At 41.1% G+C, this 19,718-nt stretch overlaps 1 protein-coding gene across 4 annotated transcripts in view; it reads left to right on the forward strand.

Annotated features, from left to right (window-relative positions):
• The first annotated feature begins 349 nt into the window (after positions 1-349).
• ELOVL4 (ELOVL fatty acid elongase 4) overlaps positions 350-19,718 on the forward strand; it is a 32,090-nt gene continuing 12,721 nt past the window's right edge. The window contains exons 1-3 of one of the 4 annotated variants that reach the window (XM_090136098.1): positions 354-499; positions 590-701; positions 18,509-18,696. In XM_090136098.1, the coding sequence (XP_089992224.1) occupies positions 602-701; positions 18,509-18,696 (288 nt within the window). In that variant the 5' untranslated portion in view covers positions 354-499; positions 590-601. Of the gene's footprint in view, positions 702-868; positions 1,321-14,509; positions 14,645-18,508; positions 18,697-19,718 lie in introns of those variants that run through there. The other 3 variants (XM_031611045.2, XM_090136099.1, XM_031611046.2) reach the window with 3 other exon arrangements.

Below are 19,718 nucleotides of genomic sequence, written 5' to 3' on the forward strand. Positions count from 1 at the left end.
AACAGGCTGCCCAAGGAGGTGGTAGAGTCACTGTCCCTAAGCAAGAAATGCGTGGATGTGGCACTGAGGGACACTGTTAGCGGGCACGCTGGAGAAGGGCTGAGGGTTGGACTAGACGATCTTAGCAGACTTTTCCAACATTAACGACTTTATGATTCTAAGAGGAGAAAGCCGGGAGAAATAAAGTAAAAGCTGACTGACATATTTATTCTCCCGACCAGCTAAAAAACCGATCGATTAGAGAAAGAAAAAGAAAGGCAAGACAAGACGAGGCCGCCCGCCCCGGCCCTGCACCTGCTCCCCGCAGCCGGGGGCCGCCGTGCGCCTGCGCGCAGGGACCGATGCTCCGCGGCCGCCGCGCCGCGCCCCCCCCGCCTCCTCCCCGCCCGCCTCCGCCTCCGCGCCCTCCTCCCTGCCCGCGGGGCACGGGAGCCGGTGACGGGAGCGAGGCGGAGTCTGGAGGGAAGATACCGAGAGATAGAGATTTAAATCACATCCCCGGCTGTAGAAGGGCAGCAGCAGCAGCAGCCCCGGCGCAGAGGCACGGACGCAAGCACCGAGGTCAGGTCTGCCGGCTCCGCCGCTGCTGCTGCTGCTCGCCATGGGTGCCGCCGCCGCCGAGCCCCCCCGCGCCGCGGGCCTGGTGTCCAGCGTGCTGAACGACACCCTCGAGTTCTACCGCTGGACCTGGAGCATCCGAGGTAACGCGCCAGGCCGTGCCCCGCGCCCACCGCCCCGCGCCCCCGCCGCGGCGCCGCCGTCGCCATCGCCGCCCCGCGCCCCCCGCCCGCGGGCGCTGCCGCGCTCAAAATGGCTCCGTTGCCACGGCGACGCGGCGCGGCCGAGGGGTCGGGACCGGCTCCTGCCGGGGTGCCCGGGCGCGTCCTCTCGAGGCGCGTGGGTTCGCGATCCGCTTTAATCCCCCGAGGCACGGGCGGTCTCGGAGCCGCGAGGTGAACGGCTGCCCGCGGGCCGGGGGTGCCGCTTCTCTGGCCTCGACCCGTGCAGCGGAGCCTCCCCGGGCGGCCGCGTTCTTCTGGGGCCCCTTGGTTCCCTCCGGAGCTCCGGCGGCCCGGGACCTGCGCGGCAGCCGGGAGCCCTCTGACAGCATCCCTCGCGCTTTGCAAATGGTGGAGTTCAGCGATTCGGCGAGGAAATGGCTGTTACCATCGCTGTGGAGCGTTTCACTTGGTATTAAGTGCGTCGGGGGTCGTTCTGCTGAATTCAGTGTGCTCGGTTTTCATACTGACACCCAGCATGGATGATGCTGAAGGAAGAGGAAATGCCTCGAGAGTCAGTATGGGGACAGCAGATGAGGCAGTAAGTCACCTTGCTGACAGGTATCTCCGCAGGTGCTGCTGCGTGTCAATGGCGGCCTCAAGCTGGTCAGTAAAACGAGTGGGGTAGAGTTTCTGTTCATTGCTGCCGTGAGTGGGCCTGCGCAGCTGACAGAACAATAGCACCTCTCTGGATGTTTCCATCATGTTTTAGTTGACTGCACAGTGATGAGCTCTAGACTAGTTAGATGTAAGCCTAGAATCGCATGGAGCGCTCTGGAGCAAATGTTTGTGGCAGGCTGCTAAGGGGAAGCGTGCAGCCTTGGCTTGGGCCGGGAGTTCATACTGCATCAGCAGTCGTTGCTTCTCTGCCCCCCTCTGCTTTGCCATCTGCCAGATAACAAACTGATCTTATGTCATAGGTGCAGGGGCTTGCTTTTTCTCCCAGGCTGCCTTCCCGATCTATCCACTGGGTCTTACCGTATTTTACAAATTATTAAACCTATATACATATTCATTTTGTCTTTACTTGCAGCCTGCAAGAATATGAAATCAAATGAAAATGCTTGCAGCAGCTGTAAGTTGTCAGCTGTGCCTGCTCTGCCTCTTGCTGCATAAGTTTTTGTAGGTTCCCAGGTAATGCATTCCAGCCCATCAGTAGCATTTTTGGGTGGACGTAAATACAAATATGGTTACTAAGTTGATATCCTTATATCCTTACTTGCTTTGTTTGGAAGAGAGTTTCAAGTTCTCGTATATTTCCTGAACTTCAAATGCTTTATTTAAATCTGTATACAGACTATGTTTGTTGTAAGGAAAAGAAGGGGAAGTATGAAAAGAAAAGAAAATAAAGTTTGTGTAAGGAAGGTAAAGATAAGTTACTTACATTAGTACTACATGTTGAGCAAACTTTTGTTTCCTCTTTTGCTACTTAAGAGCACCTTTAAGTGGTAGGATGTTCTTGTGATGCTTGTAGAACATGCTCAAGTCCTTGCTAATCCTATGCAAAACTTTAAGATATTACACTAAGATCAATAGTGTTGCTGTTAATGCAAGAATCCTCTATAATGAAGTGCGTTGACTGCATTTGGCATAAGGGACTGAGAGTTTTTGTTCATGTTCTGAATTTCATGGTTCCATGCAAGGACAGTTTTGGACAGAGCCTAAGTCACGTTGTACTCATACTACCACCCTTGTTTATACCCAGCAGTCTGTAAAAACAAGGTCCTGCAGTACTTATGGCCAGGTGTGGATATGTGAAATGTAGCATCATACCATGCAATTACAATGTAGCTCTGGATAAGAAAGTGCCATTATTGCTATCTAATAAAATCATCTTTTAATGTCAAAGTTTGGCTTAAATACTCTCCCAGTTTGCAGCTTTTCTCATGTGTCTTCATTCAGGACAAGATACTGTATCCATTTGTCATTTTTTAGTGAGTGTGTGCTAAGATCATGAATTTGGCACTGTTGTATGAACTCACCTTTGTGTCAAGAATGGCAGTGATGTTGCTCAACAGCCAACACAAATTATGGCATGCAAGACCATTGCCTAACATTCAATATCATTAAATAAAAAACTATACCACGCAGCAAAGTTGCTCAAGAAGTGATGCCATGCAATAGCATTACACAATAAATCATACTGAAACACTACTACACAGCAAAATTACACAATAAAATGTGAAGAAATTTTATTCCCACTACTACTCCTACACAAAGGCTTCTCATTCATATAAAACTAAAATTATTTATTCTCCAATATTTGCTTCCATTTTCTGTTGAATGCCTAGATCTTTTCTCTCTGATCTAAATGCACAACTAGATTGTCCTGCCTGCAGATGTTTTCCTCTGTTATCCCATACTCCTGTGATGGGACTGAATGTAACTGCCAGAATATCCCACTGAGTACTGTGTTGCTTCAGTTTTATGCAGTAAAGATTTGGTCCTTTTTCACCTTGCTCTGTGATGTTTAAAAAGCAACCAACCCTTTCTGAGGTCAAAAAGATATCTGATAAATCCTGTTTTGTTTGTTTGTTTTAGTATGTCACAGATTTTAGCATTAAGCATTCTATCCAAAGCAATTGCTATTGGGCTTGGAGTTTTTTGTTGTTGTTTTGTATTTTGGTTTTGCGTTTAATCTTGCATGGTTAACAGTAGTCTGTCTTTTCCTCCATATTTATTATTCAAATATATTTTCAGCCTTAGAATTACTTAACTGTGTTTTTACTCTTGCTGATTTATTTGAAATACATATTTTCTTTTTCTCTTCTTCTTTGTCGGTCTTTTTAAACCCCTCTTCATGGAAACCTAAAATCCATTGTTAGTGTATCTTCATCTCAGAAGGCTGAAGGAGATCATTTAGGAAGCCATACATTTTAAAGGGAGGCAGAAAGGGCAAAAACATTATCAACATAACCAAGGGATAAAAAAAGGTTGTTGGGGGAACAATTATTATCAAGAAAGATGATCTAGGAATTTCCATGCTATTATTCCTGTAAGGGCATGGGAGCAGGAATGTGTAATAGATAGGGCAGGGCTTCTTCTTTCTTCTGGCTCAGATAGCTGGTTGGGGTTAGATCTGGGCAGGAAGGATTAAGGGTATGATTAGATGACTGAGCAAATGACTTAAAGGGAGGTTCCAGGTTGAGTCCAGGAGAACTATTAAGATGAATAACTCAGGACAAAATCCAAGAAAGAATGTGGAAATCTCAAAACATGGATGAAGAGACTGTTGACACTTAGGGAGGAGGAGTAGGAGACTGAAAGGAAGTTTGTGAAACCCATTATCAAAAAGAGGTATTTTTGAGGAATGAGTTAATTTGAATGTGCTGAGCTAAAGAACAGAAGGATTTACAGACTTTGGGTGAGAATTATTGTTCTTGGAGCTCCAAGTTAAAAGAAGGCAGGGCTAGCCCAGGCCATGTGGGACTGCTTTGGAACAGCACTTATTTACAGCTGTTGCAGTTAATAAGATTAGACTTTTTCCATCAAGAGGAAAGAGAGGCAAAAGATGCTGCCCAGAGAACCATCCTACTACTGAAATGGAAGTTTACATCTTATTCAGGAGTGACATCAACTATATTAGTTGGGCCAGAAGTGTAAGGGCGTGAGGATAGGGAATATAGGGGAAACTTGCAGCTACTTGCATTAACAGTGATCTGGTGGAGCTGCTCTCATGGAACTCCAATTGCTGTAAAATTTTGTGCTGGGAAGGTCTTGAGACTACAGCTTTACCTGAGGAATCTATCCTAGTTTGTTTTTCAGCCCAGGGAAAAGAACTGGAAGAAAGCACATTTCTTCTTCTTCCCTTATTCTTTACCCCATGGAGAAAGTGAAAATGGCCAAATGATCCTGGATATTTATGCCTGGAGAAAGTTCACTGAGGTGGTTGGTAGAACAGTGGATTTATCTGAGTGAAAGCAGTATCTTGTTGTATTGGAGTATTTGTGCCAAAGCTGGAAGCCAGAAGCATCCTGATGAAAGTTCTTCAGAAGCTGAAGGTGGGGGGAGAGATGGAAGAGCGAGGTAAAAATTCTTGCAGTCTGCTTCACAGAAGGGAAACAGAATGTGCTCCTAAGCCTTGGTGATTTGGTAATACTTGATTTGCAGATGCAGTTTTCTTCTCAAAGAAACAGTTTTTGATCTGTCACCATAACTGTAAAACAAGGATTAGACATGGGAAGACTTAGACTTCCTTGTAGAACAGGGAAGACCAATGCCAGAAACTAGAGAATGGGGTAAGTGTAATTGGGTTTGGCTGCCTTGGGGCAGAAGCAGCACTTGGGGAAGTTGATTGCAGAAGTAAAGAATGCTAAAGGCTAGAATCCACTGTCAACCAAACAAAGAATAGGAGCATCCCAATTTGTTTCATTTGCATTTCATTAAGCATCCTTCTTAACTGCTTGCCAGTGAAGGAACTTATTTGGTGTAAAAAAAACAAACAGCTATTGGTTTTTTTGGGGGAAGACAATTTGCTGGGTGTTTGAGGGAAGTTTCACCTATGTTTCATCATCAGAAGATATCAAGTTGCAGAACTCAAAAGAGAACTAATCAGAGCAAAACAGGTGCAAGAACATCTGGAAATGGAACATAATTCAGAAAAGTGCGTTCCTGAAGTGGAAGCTCCCATTCAGAGGTTTTTGATCACCAAGCTTGAAGAAGTGGAGCCTTAGAGAGTAGCCTGAAGCAAACCTAATGATGTGAGCAAGAAGCTGAGGTGTGAGAGGAAGACTCCTCTTTCATAAAATGAAGAAGTGATCAACTGCAATTCTCAGCTCCAGCAGAGAGATGAAACAAGAAAAAAGCCTTCAGAGCACCTGTAAGAATGTGATGCAAAGTTCTCTTTGATTTATGAACTTGCTGCTAAATAAGACAATACTGTTAAAGCAGTTTCCTTGAAAAAGGCTGGAAAACTAAACAGAATTTAACTAACCTGATTGTATGACCTTACTATCTACTGTAGCTAATCCAAATGACATTTAAAATTACTGCACACTGTGAACCACTGTTGTGGAGCTCTTGGCAGACCACATTTCTCAGCTGAGGCCACATGCCATCAGTGAGGTGCAAATCAGAACATTGTGCAGGAGCCTTACGCTGCAACAAGAGGGAAGGAGCTCTCAAACAGTTGAAATATCTGTGGCATGAAGCAGAGTTGTTCATCTTGGGGACTGCACTGGTTGCATACACTGATGGAGCCCAGGAATTGAAGTGCTGTTTGTAGGTGGTTGTCTCTGATTAGTGGAACTTGACTACAGATTGACTGTGGTAGTCATTCTATATTTATGCTGTGCTCAGGGTTATGGTTATCGCAATGGCTTGCAGAAGAGGTTGTATCGAACACAGCTCTGTGTTGTAACCAGGAAAGACTGTCAAAGGCAACTTAAGGACAACCAGTAGAGGAAGAGGTAGGTTAGAGATGCTTCTCAGGACTTGAAGATCAAGGGCCATGAGATGTGGGTGAGGCAAGATTCTGCTTTTGCCAGTCCAGACAGGTTTTTGGAGTTATTAGATTCACATGGAAAGAGTAAGGAGCGTTCAGATGAAAGACGGATGAGTGAAAAGGCTCCAAGCAGACATTGAGAAAACTTTGTGAGGAAGAAATTGCTAGGATGCGACATTAGGGGGAAATGGTTGTAGTGTGTGCTGTAGAGCTTTTGAACTGGGAAAAACTGGGGCTGAATGATGATTCATTTGGCTAAAAAGAACTGGCCATGGAAAGAACAAGCGGTCTGGCTTCTAGAGAGTGTTGGTGCGATCAGAGTGTGCCTGGAGCGTAGAAGTTGGGACAGGTGTTTGAAAGGGCTTTGGACAGTAAACTGCTGTGCTATGGGGCTTTCAGGCTGTATTTTATTTAAAACAAAGCTGCAGCTACCATAGCATTTAATAAGGAATTTGCTTTAGTGTGTGAGACAGACTGACTTTCTTGTCAAGATAGAGACAGATAATAGCTAGTTTCTTGATCTTATTTAGGTGTGATGCGTAACTGTGCTTAATTTTGTCAAGACTTGTGTGCTTTTGAGCATATGGACTGCAAGGACTTTTGGCATTTTATAGACAGAAATTAAGGTGGGTATGAGGCTCAGGCTGTTGACGGTCAGACAGCAGCCCTATGAGAATTCTCAAGACTGCACCCCATAGAGCAGGAAAAGTGATATATAGCTGCAAGGCAAGCTCAGAGCTACATTGCACTGTGTGCTTTGTATTAAATCCCACCGTGTGAGCTTGGATCTCAAGATAAACATGAGGTAGTTTACCTTTCTTTCACAGGAGGCGTGAGGTAACAAACTATGTCAATTTGGCTTGCATTTATTGCAAAACAGGGTCAGGCCTGTGGGCATTGACTGCTCTGCGTTGTGGTGAGCTAACTCACTTATGTGCCTAGTGCTCAGCTCTTTTCTTCATGCACTTCATTTTAGTGGCCTGATCCTTAAGTCCTGCCTGTGAATGTTCTCTCTCGGTGGCATTGTGTCTGCTTGTACGGTGAGCTCCTCACCTGGTTCACTCCCTCCATCCACCTTCCACGTGCACTCTTCTGTTTCAGCATAACCTTGAGTTCTGACAGTTTGGTTTATATCCATCTTGTTTTCTTCTTCCTCTTATCTCTTTCTGCATTTCTCAAAAGTGCCTTTTTCTGTGTCTTATATGTATTATGCTTCAGATATTCTGATTGAGAACACTATTTTCCTCTGGGTTGGCTTTTTTTTTTTTTTCCCTGAATGTGAAAATCATTTCCTCGTATCCCACTGCCAGTTACAGCAAGTGTGAGAGATTGCTCTGTTGATGGTTATAAAATATTGCTGGAAGAAGACATTTATAGCCCATTTCTTTCATCTCATCTGTTGAGCCAGTAAATCTTGTCTTTGCAAAAAAAAATTTATTGTGTCCTTCTATTCCTATATCATAATTATAATACTTCCTTTTAAGATGGTTTAATACACCCCTCTATAGGAAAAAATAAAAAAGAAATACAGGTGCTAACTTGAATAGCTGGGCTGAAAATAAGAGACCGTTTTATTGTATTTTCTGGGTTTGCAGGTAATACTTAGTATTTTGCTAGGAACAAATGCGTACCTTTCAAGTGCTTCATACAGAGTGCCCTGATGGGCTTTGATACGTAGGCCAAATTTTCTTTTATACTGTCTAACCACGGTTTCATTGATCTATGAATTTTTTATCAAGGGTGAGAAAGTATTTCAGAAATCATCAAAGCTTAGATTTGGGAACCATATGTGACCATGAAAGGTAACCATGAAAAGCAGAGAGACTTAATTGTGGCAGTCATTTGGATATGGCATTACATAGCAGCCAAACTGATTGTTTTTTCTACTCATATACTTGGTGAAAGACTCAGATATTTATAATTGTTCTGAACATCTTTGGATAGGAGAATGCTTTCTTGTTCAGTTCACATTTTCAAAAACAACTTTTCCAGATTTGTAATTTTTTTTCCCCTGGATTTGTCATTGCTGATATTAAAAGCGTGTTGAGGCTTATAGTGTTATTCTTCTGTGAGGGATTCTTTTGTGGAGGCAGATGTACTAACAGAAGACCTGCTATACCTCACTACTGTAAATTCTATTTCTGCCCTTGAATTTGGAAGATAAGAGCTAATACATTTTAATATCTTCTTATGCAGTTGTACTCCAAACAAACTTTTGACCTTGTTTATCCTTCTGTAAAACCAAGTTAGTTAGCAGCACCCTCGTGCTGATGCAAACAAAAGCAGGCAGTTTTATCAGCAGGATTTATTGTGCAGTCCCTTGCAAATGTTCTCTGGTATTCTGTCTGGTATTTTTTTTAATAGATTTCATTTGCCATTCCTGGTCCTCAAACATGTTTGCTCACTGCATCTAGGAGTCTCTAAATACTCATCTGAAACCCCAAATCATTCTTAGTTTTGAGAACAACAATGTAAGTTGTTTGCAGTCGCTGTGTAGTTAAGCAACAGTATGCTTCTGCTGTGTTAGCATATCAGCAAGATATTTCAGTGCTGCACTTAATGTCCCATTAGTGCTGAGTGTGTAACATCTCTCTACAGTGGGTAAGGCCTTGCAGAGATTTTAATTTAAAGGATTATTAATAACAGTTAATTTTCAAGGATGTTAGCTTCTATCTGAAGGAATCTAATATAGATCTGTCTATGGAGAAAATCTGTTCTGCAATCATCTACCCTTTGCCATTATAAAAGCCCCAAATTGTACAAGGTGGGCCAATACTCCTGTCTGCTATTGCAACACAGAATGTGTGTACATCGTATGCTTGTATGACTGCTTACTAATACTCTAATAGTAATACAGGTATTTTAATTGTACTAAAAGATAATTTTAATTGATCTACAAGATAGAACATGGTTTAAAGAGAAATTTTGATAAGGAAAACATTGCAGAAGAAAATCTTTTCAAAGTATATTTTATGCTTCACACATTTCTGTGGAAATACAGAGACATGCTTGATCACAGCACTCTGTACCTAGTTCATAAAATTGCAGCCTGTGCTTTTTGTTTGTCTATTTTTGTTTTTTGTTCTATTTGCATCTGTTTCTTGCAACCTTTCAGGAAAGTCATGCAGGTATCACTGTGTTGGGAATGTATCTTGCTTTTATGATTGGGAAAGTCAGATTTGACAAATGAATGAAAACAAGCCTTGAGGGCTTATTATCTTGCACATATTGTGTAAGCTTTAGCAAGGATTATATTTTTATTATTCCCTGAAGCAGTTTTCATAGTCCCCACAAATAATCCTAGTCAATGGAGGAGGTAAATAAAAAATCGTTGGAACAAGGCACTCTTGTTGACTTGAAAATCCTGATAAAATGCTGAATTGATGTGACTCTTGAGCTTAATTTCATTACTATCTTTGCCTTGAGACAAGTGTATCCTGTAATTGCTGTGCACAGGCTCAAAGGTAGTGTGATACTAGCAACTGAGTTGTGGGAGTCCCAGGAAGACTAGGATGCTACTTATAATACCAGTTACACCACACCTGACCTTATAACAACAAAATGCGTCCTGTTACTTTAATGAGAGTTTATGAAATATGCATGTTACCCAGGTGCTTAGTAGCTGCAGGAGATATTCTTCATAGCTGTGTGGTATTTTGATTTTATGTTAGGTTCATATATTGCTGTGTATAGTTTTATATAAGGATAAGTAGTCAATTGCAAAGCCCTGAAATACAAAGGAAAACCACAGCTTGTTGCATGTAGTACCTGTTAGTCTTTTTTGTACCTCTTGAGGTTTGGGGCAGGTACCTCTAATTTCTGGATGGAACAGGATTTGTTCAGTTTTGTCTGCAAATTTCTAAAATGTAGTATTTTTGTTTGTTTGTTTGTTTATATTTTTATTATTTGTTGTGCTATAGAAGAATATTTTTTCTTCTTACATCTGGGTGTTTCATAGCTTGCTATAACAATAACACTTGGCCATGAAATTCTGATGCTTCTTTATTCTCAGCCCAACCAAATTCAGTGATTGAACTAGATGACCCTAGTAGTCTTCTCCAACCTTAAATATTCTTTGATTCTATGAGATTAATTTGTTCATGTTAAAGTTTGAGCATAGATGAAATACTTGACTCGCATATTCCTGTTTATTCTCTAAGATCTAAGTGAACATGACATCTTTGTACCGTTGTGTGCTAAAAAGTGACTGAAATGAAGCCTGTTGTTTTGCTCCCTTGTTGGAAGTGTTGTCTATACAACAATAGACTCTTTAGCAGGATCTGTGATAGGACAAAGGGAAATGTTTTCAAATGGAAAAAGGGGAAATAATGATTGGGTCTAAGAAAAAAAATTTTGTGTGTGTGGGTAGGGAAGCACTGGAACAGATTGCCCAGAGAGGTGGTGGATTCTCCAACCTTTGGAGGCATTCAAGGTCAGACTGGACTGGGCTCTGAGCAACCTGATCTAGCTGTAGGTGTCCCTGTTCATTGCAGGGGAGGTGAACTAGGTGACCTTTAAAGGTCATGTCCAACTCAAACAATTCTATGACCATGCACGTGTACATGGTGGTACAGAGCTCTTCTGTGAGGGAAAGTGGCAGCAACTTGATTGGCACAGTGGCCATTCTCCCATCAAACAGGTGCAAGGCTAATTTCAGTGTTTGGAGACTAGCCAGAGTAGAGCTATGAAAATGGTTCAAGGTCTGAGAATATGCCTTTCGGTGAATAGGGGGAAAAATACGAGCAAGCTGAAAACTTGTGAGTACACAAATGAGAGGAAAAATGATGTGTCTTCAGTCTACCATGGAAAAGTATGATTAATTGACTGCTTCAAGCTTAATTCTGATTTTTGCAGTAGGTGTAATTAACAATTCATAGCAATAGATTTTTTTGTAGGGTTCTCTGCCTCTGGAAATACATACTGGAAAGTAAAACAAGAAATTCTTCTCAGGGAGATATCTAAGCTAAAACAATCAGTTAAGGGAGATTGGAAGGCCTTCGTTTTGTAAAGTGTAGTGGATATCTGTGTTTCTCAAATAAGTACAGGTATCTTTGACTTGTCTTTAGACTCCTTTAGAAATACCTGTAGTGCCTGCAGACGTCACTGAGTGTGATGGGTGAGATAAAGGAAAGAAGCATAAACTAAGCATTCCCAGTGTTCCAGCCCTTCTGCTTTCCTGCACTGCCCCCCCTGGGAATCCATACAGAGTTTTTGATGAATCAGACATGCTATGGGCATGTTTGTGCTCTGGCTTTGGCCCTTTATTGTAGGATTTTCCACGAGGAAGGTTGATAACCTGAGGCATTTGAGGACTAGAGTACAATGAATATATGTAATAAATAATCTGCATCAGAACAGACAAGCTAATTCAAGAGCTGGAGGACTTTAAAAGAATATTTAATTTCAAACTGTATGGATGCTTTATTAAAATGACAATGACACACAGAAATTTTTGTTTCTGTTGGTATTAAATTCAGCTGTTTTAAGTGTGCAATTTTCAGTCTCAGGTTATGGAGCCCATGCAGTTCATTTGTAGCTTCAGCTGTTTCATTTGTATGTTCTGGGGCTTCAGTTTGTCAGACTAAAGTAGTGGTTTTTGTTAATTTGTTTTTTCTTGGAATCTCCACAAATTGGTAATGATAAATGCGCTGCTCAGTGGTTCTGATGTGTTACTCCAATTAATTTAAAAGCCTGGGCTCTAACCACAGAGATGTTTACATGAGCTGAACTAGTCTGCAAATGGTTGTGTAGCCACAGTGAATATTTCATTCATTTGTAACCATTAAAGGGGCTGAGCCAGTGGTTTTAACACAAAAGTAGGAAGAGAAATATATAGTCTAGAACATTATTAATCATCACCAGAAATAAAAAGTAGAGAAGAACGCTGGAATACTATGAAGGAATTTAATCCTGTAGCTTTGTACACATTATGTTATAAGGTGCATGAAGGTGTTTCTCATGTGTTTTCTTACAAAATGAAAACCCAGATCATAACTCTGAATTGTAGTGTTACTGGAGCCGACAAGCAAAATCGTTTGATTAATGCCACAGGGGTTTTCATAGAACAACCAAAACTACTGGTTTGCCTTCCTTATCTTGCAGATTTAAATCTGACTTCTTTAAGGAACTCTTTCTCGAACATGTGATGGGGCTTTGGGAGGGCTTCTTGTTTAAAATAAACAGCATGATCTGCAGAGAACTCTCACTGCTAAGAACCACTTTTAAACAGCCACCGTCATTTCTGCAGTGTCTTTAGAAATGTGATTGGACAGATGGATGTGCTGGATTGGCACTGTAAGTGTCTTTGCGCTGAGAATAGTATCAATAGCTATTAATAACTTCGAAAGGCTCTCCAGATAAATTAGTGAGTAGCACCCTTACAGCTAAGGAATACACACGTCGCTGAGCTAAAAACTTGCATTGATTTTATTGTTTTTATTTTTATAAAACAAATGTGAATGCAAGGAATTTCAAAAGTCGTGTCTTTTAGTTTATCTCCTCTAAAGCTAGTATTAAATGCAGAGATAGTCACCATTGTATCAGTTCAGGATTTCTCCTGACGAGTGTTCAAGTTACTGTGCTGTGCATTTTTTGCTTACTTTTAAAGTTTGTACTTCTTCACTGGGGGGGAAGAAAAAAAAAAAATCATAGGTTCAGTAATATATGGAAAATGTAACCACCTAAACCCGTCTCAATTGACAAGGAAATGCTGAATCACACATAACAGAAGCATTTGCTTATTAAAACACATACAGTGCTCTTCATAGGCATTTCTAATGATTTTAAATTCAGGTCTCTGTCAGTACAGCCATGCTTGTCAAGTTCATCTTCTTTTGCCTTCTATATTTCAGTATAGGTATGTAGGGTAATTACATCCAATTCAAACAATGGATGGTAGAATATTCAGTCCTTTTAACAGTTCTACTCTCGACCTTGCTTTTGAGCAGTAGTTCATGCATATATTTCCTGTTAATTGCCTCACACAATAAAGATATAAATCCTGAAAAAATTGGATGTCTTGAGGCAATTTCAAATACGTATGTTCTCCTCTCCCTCATGTTGGCTTTGCAGTGTGAGACTTAAAAATGTATATATGCAAAATGACAGGTAAATCTCTTGCACGTGAAGATTTCACATTCTTGCCTTACATAACACGTTCCTTCTAGAAAACTGCTGTTAAAAGATGCCTTCCTTTACTCTGGGTTCACCTTACAATTGAGTGCTGCTTTAAATGTTTGGTCTACAAAGCTTGTACCACCTTACAACAAAGCATTGTAGTACAGGTTGTACCATCACAACCATCATTTCATTTGTGATCAAATTAGAATCTGGGTCTTAGGATTTGAAAGACAAACGCATTAATCCCCTGAAAGATTCAGTCACTCTCTGTCAATTCTAATCAGGTGAAGGCATTGCTCATTTTGCTTCAAGGCAGTTGGAGGGGCTGGTTTTTTGGGGGTTTTTTTGTTTGTTTGGTTGGTTGGTTTTTTGTTTTTTAATACAGGGAGGTGGGCTTTTTGCTTATTTTGTTTTTCAGGTAATAATGTAGCTATTACATATAAAATAATGCAAGATTTTGTACCCTTGTATGTCCTTTTAAACTATCACAGTTCTCTGTAATTTGCAGAAATCCTTTGTGGCCATCTGTACCAGAGAATAAATGGGATACAAAATTCTGATGTTTTTGCTAAAACAAGAGTGGGGTGAGGTTGGTTTATTTTATTATTATTATTTTGAGTAGCTTGGAAGCTTTGTCACTTTAAACAGATGACTTAATTTATCTTGATCTGAAAGAGTTTATCTTACTATCCTGAAAGGAAATTTGGGAAAAAGCTGTGCATATAACTGTTTTCTGCATAGATCATGGGTAAGAAGGCTTGCCCAGTAAACTGAAACTGTTTTTGTAATGCTTTCTGTGCAACAAGAATAATATACTGAGCTGATCAAAAAGTTAACAAGTTACTTTGAATTGTCCAGGCAAGATTGTAGGATGAATAAGTTGTGTTGTTTCATGTTTGGGTTTTTTTGTTTGTTTGTTTAAATCTAGAATTTCTGGGATTAAAATTACCATGTTTTCTAACACCATCATGTTAATGAAAAATAATCAGATACAGAGTCTCTCAAATGGCCTTAAAATAAATGCAGTGTTTCTGTTTTGATTATCTATGATACGCTTCAGAAGTGAACTGACTGCTGTAATATTGAGTCTTCTCTTCAGAGAATGTTTGAAGAATGTTTCTATGTGTTATGCTGAGAATGTTTTTAGTTATCCTAGGAGACATGAGTCTCAAATGCCAGTCAGGTACTTCCCAGGGCAATGGGATGTGCAGTCTGTACTTTGTAAGGGTTGGTATCTGAGCTGTAGTAATTCACAGACCAGGAACCCCATGCAGAGGGAAGGTAACAAGCTGAAAACATGCAGGTATGGAAGCATACCGTCTGCTTCTATGCTGGGAGATGTACTTATATATTTCTTTGGTTTTTTTTCTCCAGTAAAGTGGGTGAAATAGTGGTTGACAGTTCTGATGAAGCGTGAGGAGGACCCGACTTGCAAGTGGGCTTTCGTAAAAGATTTCATTGTTCCCTGCTCCTTCCTTTCACCTACAGGCATAATCTTTGCCTCCTGACATAGAAAGAGATCTGAGATGGATCATGCTTTCTTGTTTTGAGCAGTGGGCAATAATGTTCATCTCCTGTTCATCTCAAATCTTCCACTTTCATGTCTTCAGAGTCATCACTTCAGCAGTTAGGATGCAATGAAATGCCAGGTCAGAAAATAGAAGCCACTGTGTCCTTGCCTTTTTATACTGCTTAGACAACATAAGGAGACTAGGAAAGCCTCTTGCATTTCTTGTTGTTTACATTTTGTGCACTGTAGTGTCTGAAGCAAGATGCAGATTAAGAAGTGAAATCTTTCTCCTTACTTGGCAGAAATAAATCTCTGCCCACTGCCTCATATCGTGTGGAAACGACAATCTCTTTTACTATATATATATATATATTTTAATGGTCTTACTGTTGTTTTTTTTTAGCTAAGATTTGTTGAGTGATCGCTAAAAGCAAGAGGAAATTGAATTAAGAGATCATAGTGTAATAATTGCAACACAGCAGTGTCCTTTCAGTTTCAGTAGGTAATATTCTATGAGGTGTGGAAAATGGGGCAGTTCTTTCTGTGTCAACTCACTGTACTATACTGGACAGCAGTGATTTTACACAGAGTACATTATATTGCAGTAGAATTGTCTGTCCCAGGGACTTGCTGAAGAGTAAAAGGCAACTTTTCTTTTTTTCTTCCGTTGTATTTAACTGCCTCTATTTTCCCAGCCAGATTATCTAATTTTTTTTTTTTTTGCCAGTCCTCCCCATGCTCCTTGCCCTGTTTGCCTGTGGCTTCTGTCAGGGGCTGCAGTGGCAAGTCTGACTGCTATCACTCTGGCAGCATCCAGCTCGCTGCAGGTTTCCATGCACAAGAACTGCCTCTCTGTTTGTCTTTTTTATTGACAGTCATAATGGAAGCAGCTAGGCTAGTTTCTGTTTCTTCTTTTCCGCTTCTTATTAAGACTGGCTTTGATGCTTCAGTCCTAAAAAGCATTGTATTTGCAATTTGCAGGTTTAATATTGTAAAATCAACAGGAAGCGAGATGAGTCAGTGCTGTACATGCTGTCTTTCTGTAGACCACAGTGTGTGGGATTTATTAGAAATACAGAAAGTCTCCTGACATCTGCTTCTAAAAAAATGGTTCTAATGTATTTTCTTAGACACTAAGGCAAGGTGGTTGGAGAATGGAATGAGAAGGAATAGCAGTGCTGTTCTATTCCTACCTCATTGCCCCAGAGTTCTGTGCAAAACAGACTCAGTATAGAGAGATTCATGTGATTTATTACCTACTGATAATAGACCAGAGCTGTGAGAACTAAAAGCAAACTACAAACACCTTCCTCCTATCCACCCTCACCTACCTCCTCCCCACAAGTGACACGTGGGAATGGGAAATGGGAACTGAAATCTGTCTGTAGTGTTTGGTTTCTGCCACTCCCTCAAGGTCACTTTCTGCCCATGCTCCACAAAGTTCCCTCCCATGGGATGTTGTCCATCCCAAACTGATCTTGTGTGGGCTCTCTTAGCACTGCCCCAGCATGGCTCCATACCACAGGGCCCACCTTTTGGGCACTGCTCCCTACAGGTGCAGCTCCCCCAGCCCTCCCACCCCACTACAGGCTGCTCCCCACAAGTTGCAGCTTTAGTCTGGCTGCTTCTGTGGGGGTATCCATGGCTGTGGCTCCTTTGGGCCTCATCTACCTCTGCACCATGGGCTCCTATGTGATTGCACGTGAAGATCCGCTCCATGTGGAGCCTGTGGGTGCCTGGAACACCTCTTGCCCTCCTTCTGCACTGACTGCTGCAGGCCTGTTAGTAATGGAGCAGTTACTTTTTTGCTATAGCCAGAGATTAGTCTTCATAAGGAGGGCAGAAGAAAACACTGAGAAAATGAGGAAAGAAACATTACTGTAGCTTCCATCCTTCCTCTGTGGTAGAGCCATCTTTTAATCCTGAATGTCGCTGGTTCCTCAGGCTGAATGCTTCTTTTGACATAGATCCAGGACTTTATATAGCAAATTCTGGGCCCTAGTGTATATGCAGTGCTAGATCCCAACAGTGACTTTATGGCAGTTTAAAACAACCCTGTTGTTTCCAGTACAGAAGCATAGACTACTCTAAGCTGAGCCATCTGAACTGTTCTATCTAGTATTTTTTCAATAATGTTATTACTTTTTTTTGTCTGAAACATATCAGACTGATATGCATAAAATAGGAAAGTTATTTGACACCATATACTATATATGAAGTATATATAATGGGAGATTTTGATGCCAAACTTTAAAATAACAAATCTGTTAACTTTATCAGCATTTTGCCAAATTTATGTGTCTTCCATTTGCAAAAGTTCTCTTCAATGTTTTTACAAACAGTGTAGTCTCAAAACTCAAATGCATACAAAGTAGGTTTGCAGGTGATACTAAATTGGGAGAAGCAGTTGATTCCCTTGAGAGTAGAGAAGTCTTGCAGAGTGTTCTTGAGAAATATAGCGACATGGTTATTGGACACTGTGGTGGTGGACCTAGTGCTGGACTAGATGACTTAGTGATCCTTTTTAGCCTTAATGATTCTATGATTGGAGGGATGGGCAGTCAGCAACCACACGAAGTTTAACATTTGGGACAGGGCAACCTCTATGTACAGCCCAGGAGGATGCAGGAGAGCAGCCCCATGGAAAAAGCAGTCTGGGAGTTCTGGCTGAGAGGAAGTTGAACATGAGCCAGCAGTGTGCCTGGAAGCCAAAAGGGCCAACCATACCCTGGAGTGTATCAGGCCAAGTACTGCCAGCAGGTGAGGGGAGGTGTTGTCCTGCTCTGCTCTGTGCTGTGTGGCCTCACCTCCAGCACTGGGTGCAGGCTTGGGCACCAAGATATAAGGATGCAAAACTATTAAATTCAAAGGATTTAGACGAAGGATCCAGAGGGTAAGATCTCCGAGGAGCAGCTGAGGTCCCTAGATATCTTCAATTTAGAAAAGATAAGGCTGAGAGGAGTCCTCGTAGTGGCTGCAGCTCCTCACAGGGAGCAGATGGGCAGCGCTGAGCTCTGCACTCTGTGACTGCAACAGGACCTGAAGGAATGGCATAGAGCTGTGGCAGGGAGGGTCAGGTCGGGTGTTAGGAAAATGTTCTGCACCAGAGGGTAGTTGAGCCCTGGAACAGGCTGCCCAGGGCACTGGGTATGGCCCCAAGCTGCTGGAGTTCAAGGGGCATTTGAACAGTGGTGTCAGACATAGGGTCTGAATTTTGGATAGTGCTGTGCGGAGCTGAGAGTTGGACTCAGTGATCCTTGTGGGTCCCTTCTAACTTAGGATATTCTATAATTCAATGAATATTTGGTTATATTTGGTGTTGAATATTTGGTTATATTGCTGCTGCAGTCACCGATCGTTGTAAGTAAAATGCTTTTTGGTGGATTACTGGATTGAGTTTGGGCTACCTGATATATATATTACTGTTTTGGATTGTAGAACTGGAATGTAGAATTTGTTTAACTTAATGAATCTCTGTATGAGTTAATGTGATTCTTTTAAACTATTTTCTTTAATTCCTTTAGAATGAATATGTTGTGTTTCAGCTACGTGATGCAGATATTCCAGGAGAAAATAACATTTACTGAATGCAGTGCCTAAAATGATGATGAAATTTGTTTAGAGTTTGACTTCTTCTGTTTGCTTCATCCTCCCCAGACAAACGTGTCGATGATTGGCCCTTGATGCAGTCTCCATTTCCAACACTGACTATAAGCACTATTTATCTCCTCACTGTTTGGCTGGGCCCCAAATGGATGAAGACAAGAGAGCCCTTCCAGTTACGTTTCCTGTTGGTTGTTTACAACTTTGGAATGGTTCTACTCAACTTCTTCATTTTCAAAGAGGTGTGTATGCACTCTTACAGGAGGGAATTCCTACTAAGTTTTGAAGACATCTACAGATGCAAAATTAAAATAATCTTATGTGTTTTATGTCTGTTGTAGGAGGTTTGGCCCCGATTTTTAAAACCGAATTTCTGTTTGACATGAGCATTTAGGTAGTTAGGTACATTGTGACGTGAATAAAATACCTAGATGGATGTATTTAAGGAATTTGTACACTATCTAGACCAAGATCTTCTTAGATTTGTTAGCGTAAATACTGTACAGAATAACTGGAATCAAGAAAGATTTAAGTAGAATTATTCAAGTTTGGAAATCATTTTCCCAGGATAGCGTTTCAGAATACATATGATCCTAAGGAGTAGTTTTTGTTACTGTGATTTTGCTCATGTGGGTTAAGGGTCTTCCTGAAAAAACTGTGAATCCTGAAAGATTGTGAATTTACTAGATGTATTTCCAGAAATAAGAAAACAGATTAACATGGTTAAAATTACAGCATTTCTTTTCAAGATGGGCTGTTCAACACTTTTGCCAGGAAAGCAGGAATTTTCTTTATATTGACCTTTTTCCAGAGCCTCATTCTAGTTGATTAGTTGTTTTTAAGACATAATTCAGTAACTAATCTTTGCCGTAACACCTCAGTCATCATTTTCTCTAAGTTGTCTCTTGCACTATTCAGATGTGTAATAAGATTTATGATATAAGATAACCCAGAATTTAATGCTGTCACATAAAGATAATTGTGAAAATAGATAAAATTGATGAGGCATCTTGGCAGGTTAAAACTGGAATTCCTCTGAAATGAGTTCACTGTTTTTTTTTTTTCCCCTATATCTGTCTCTTTCACTTTTCTTAGTCAGTTTGTATTATCCATAAGCTGAATTACAACAAGCTTGTGGTCAGCTTCATATTCAAAGCTCTGTTGCTTATAGGATAATAAATGTATTTGTGTAGCATTGCCAAACCACTGAATTCATATGCAAACGAATGTAAATGCTCAGCTGCAGACAGAGGTTCTAATTCCC

The sequence above is a fragment of the Phasianus colchicus genome, chromosome 2, assembly GCF_987193195.1.
Source record: "Phasianus colchicus chromosome 2, bPhaCol1.hap1.1, whole genome shotgun sequence".
Lineage (NCBI taxonomy): Eukaryota > Metazoa > Chordata > Aves > Galliformes > Phasianidae > Phasianus > Phasianus colchicus.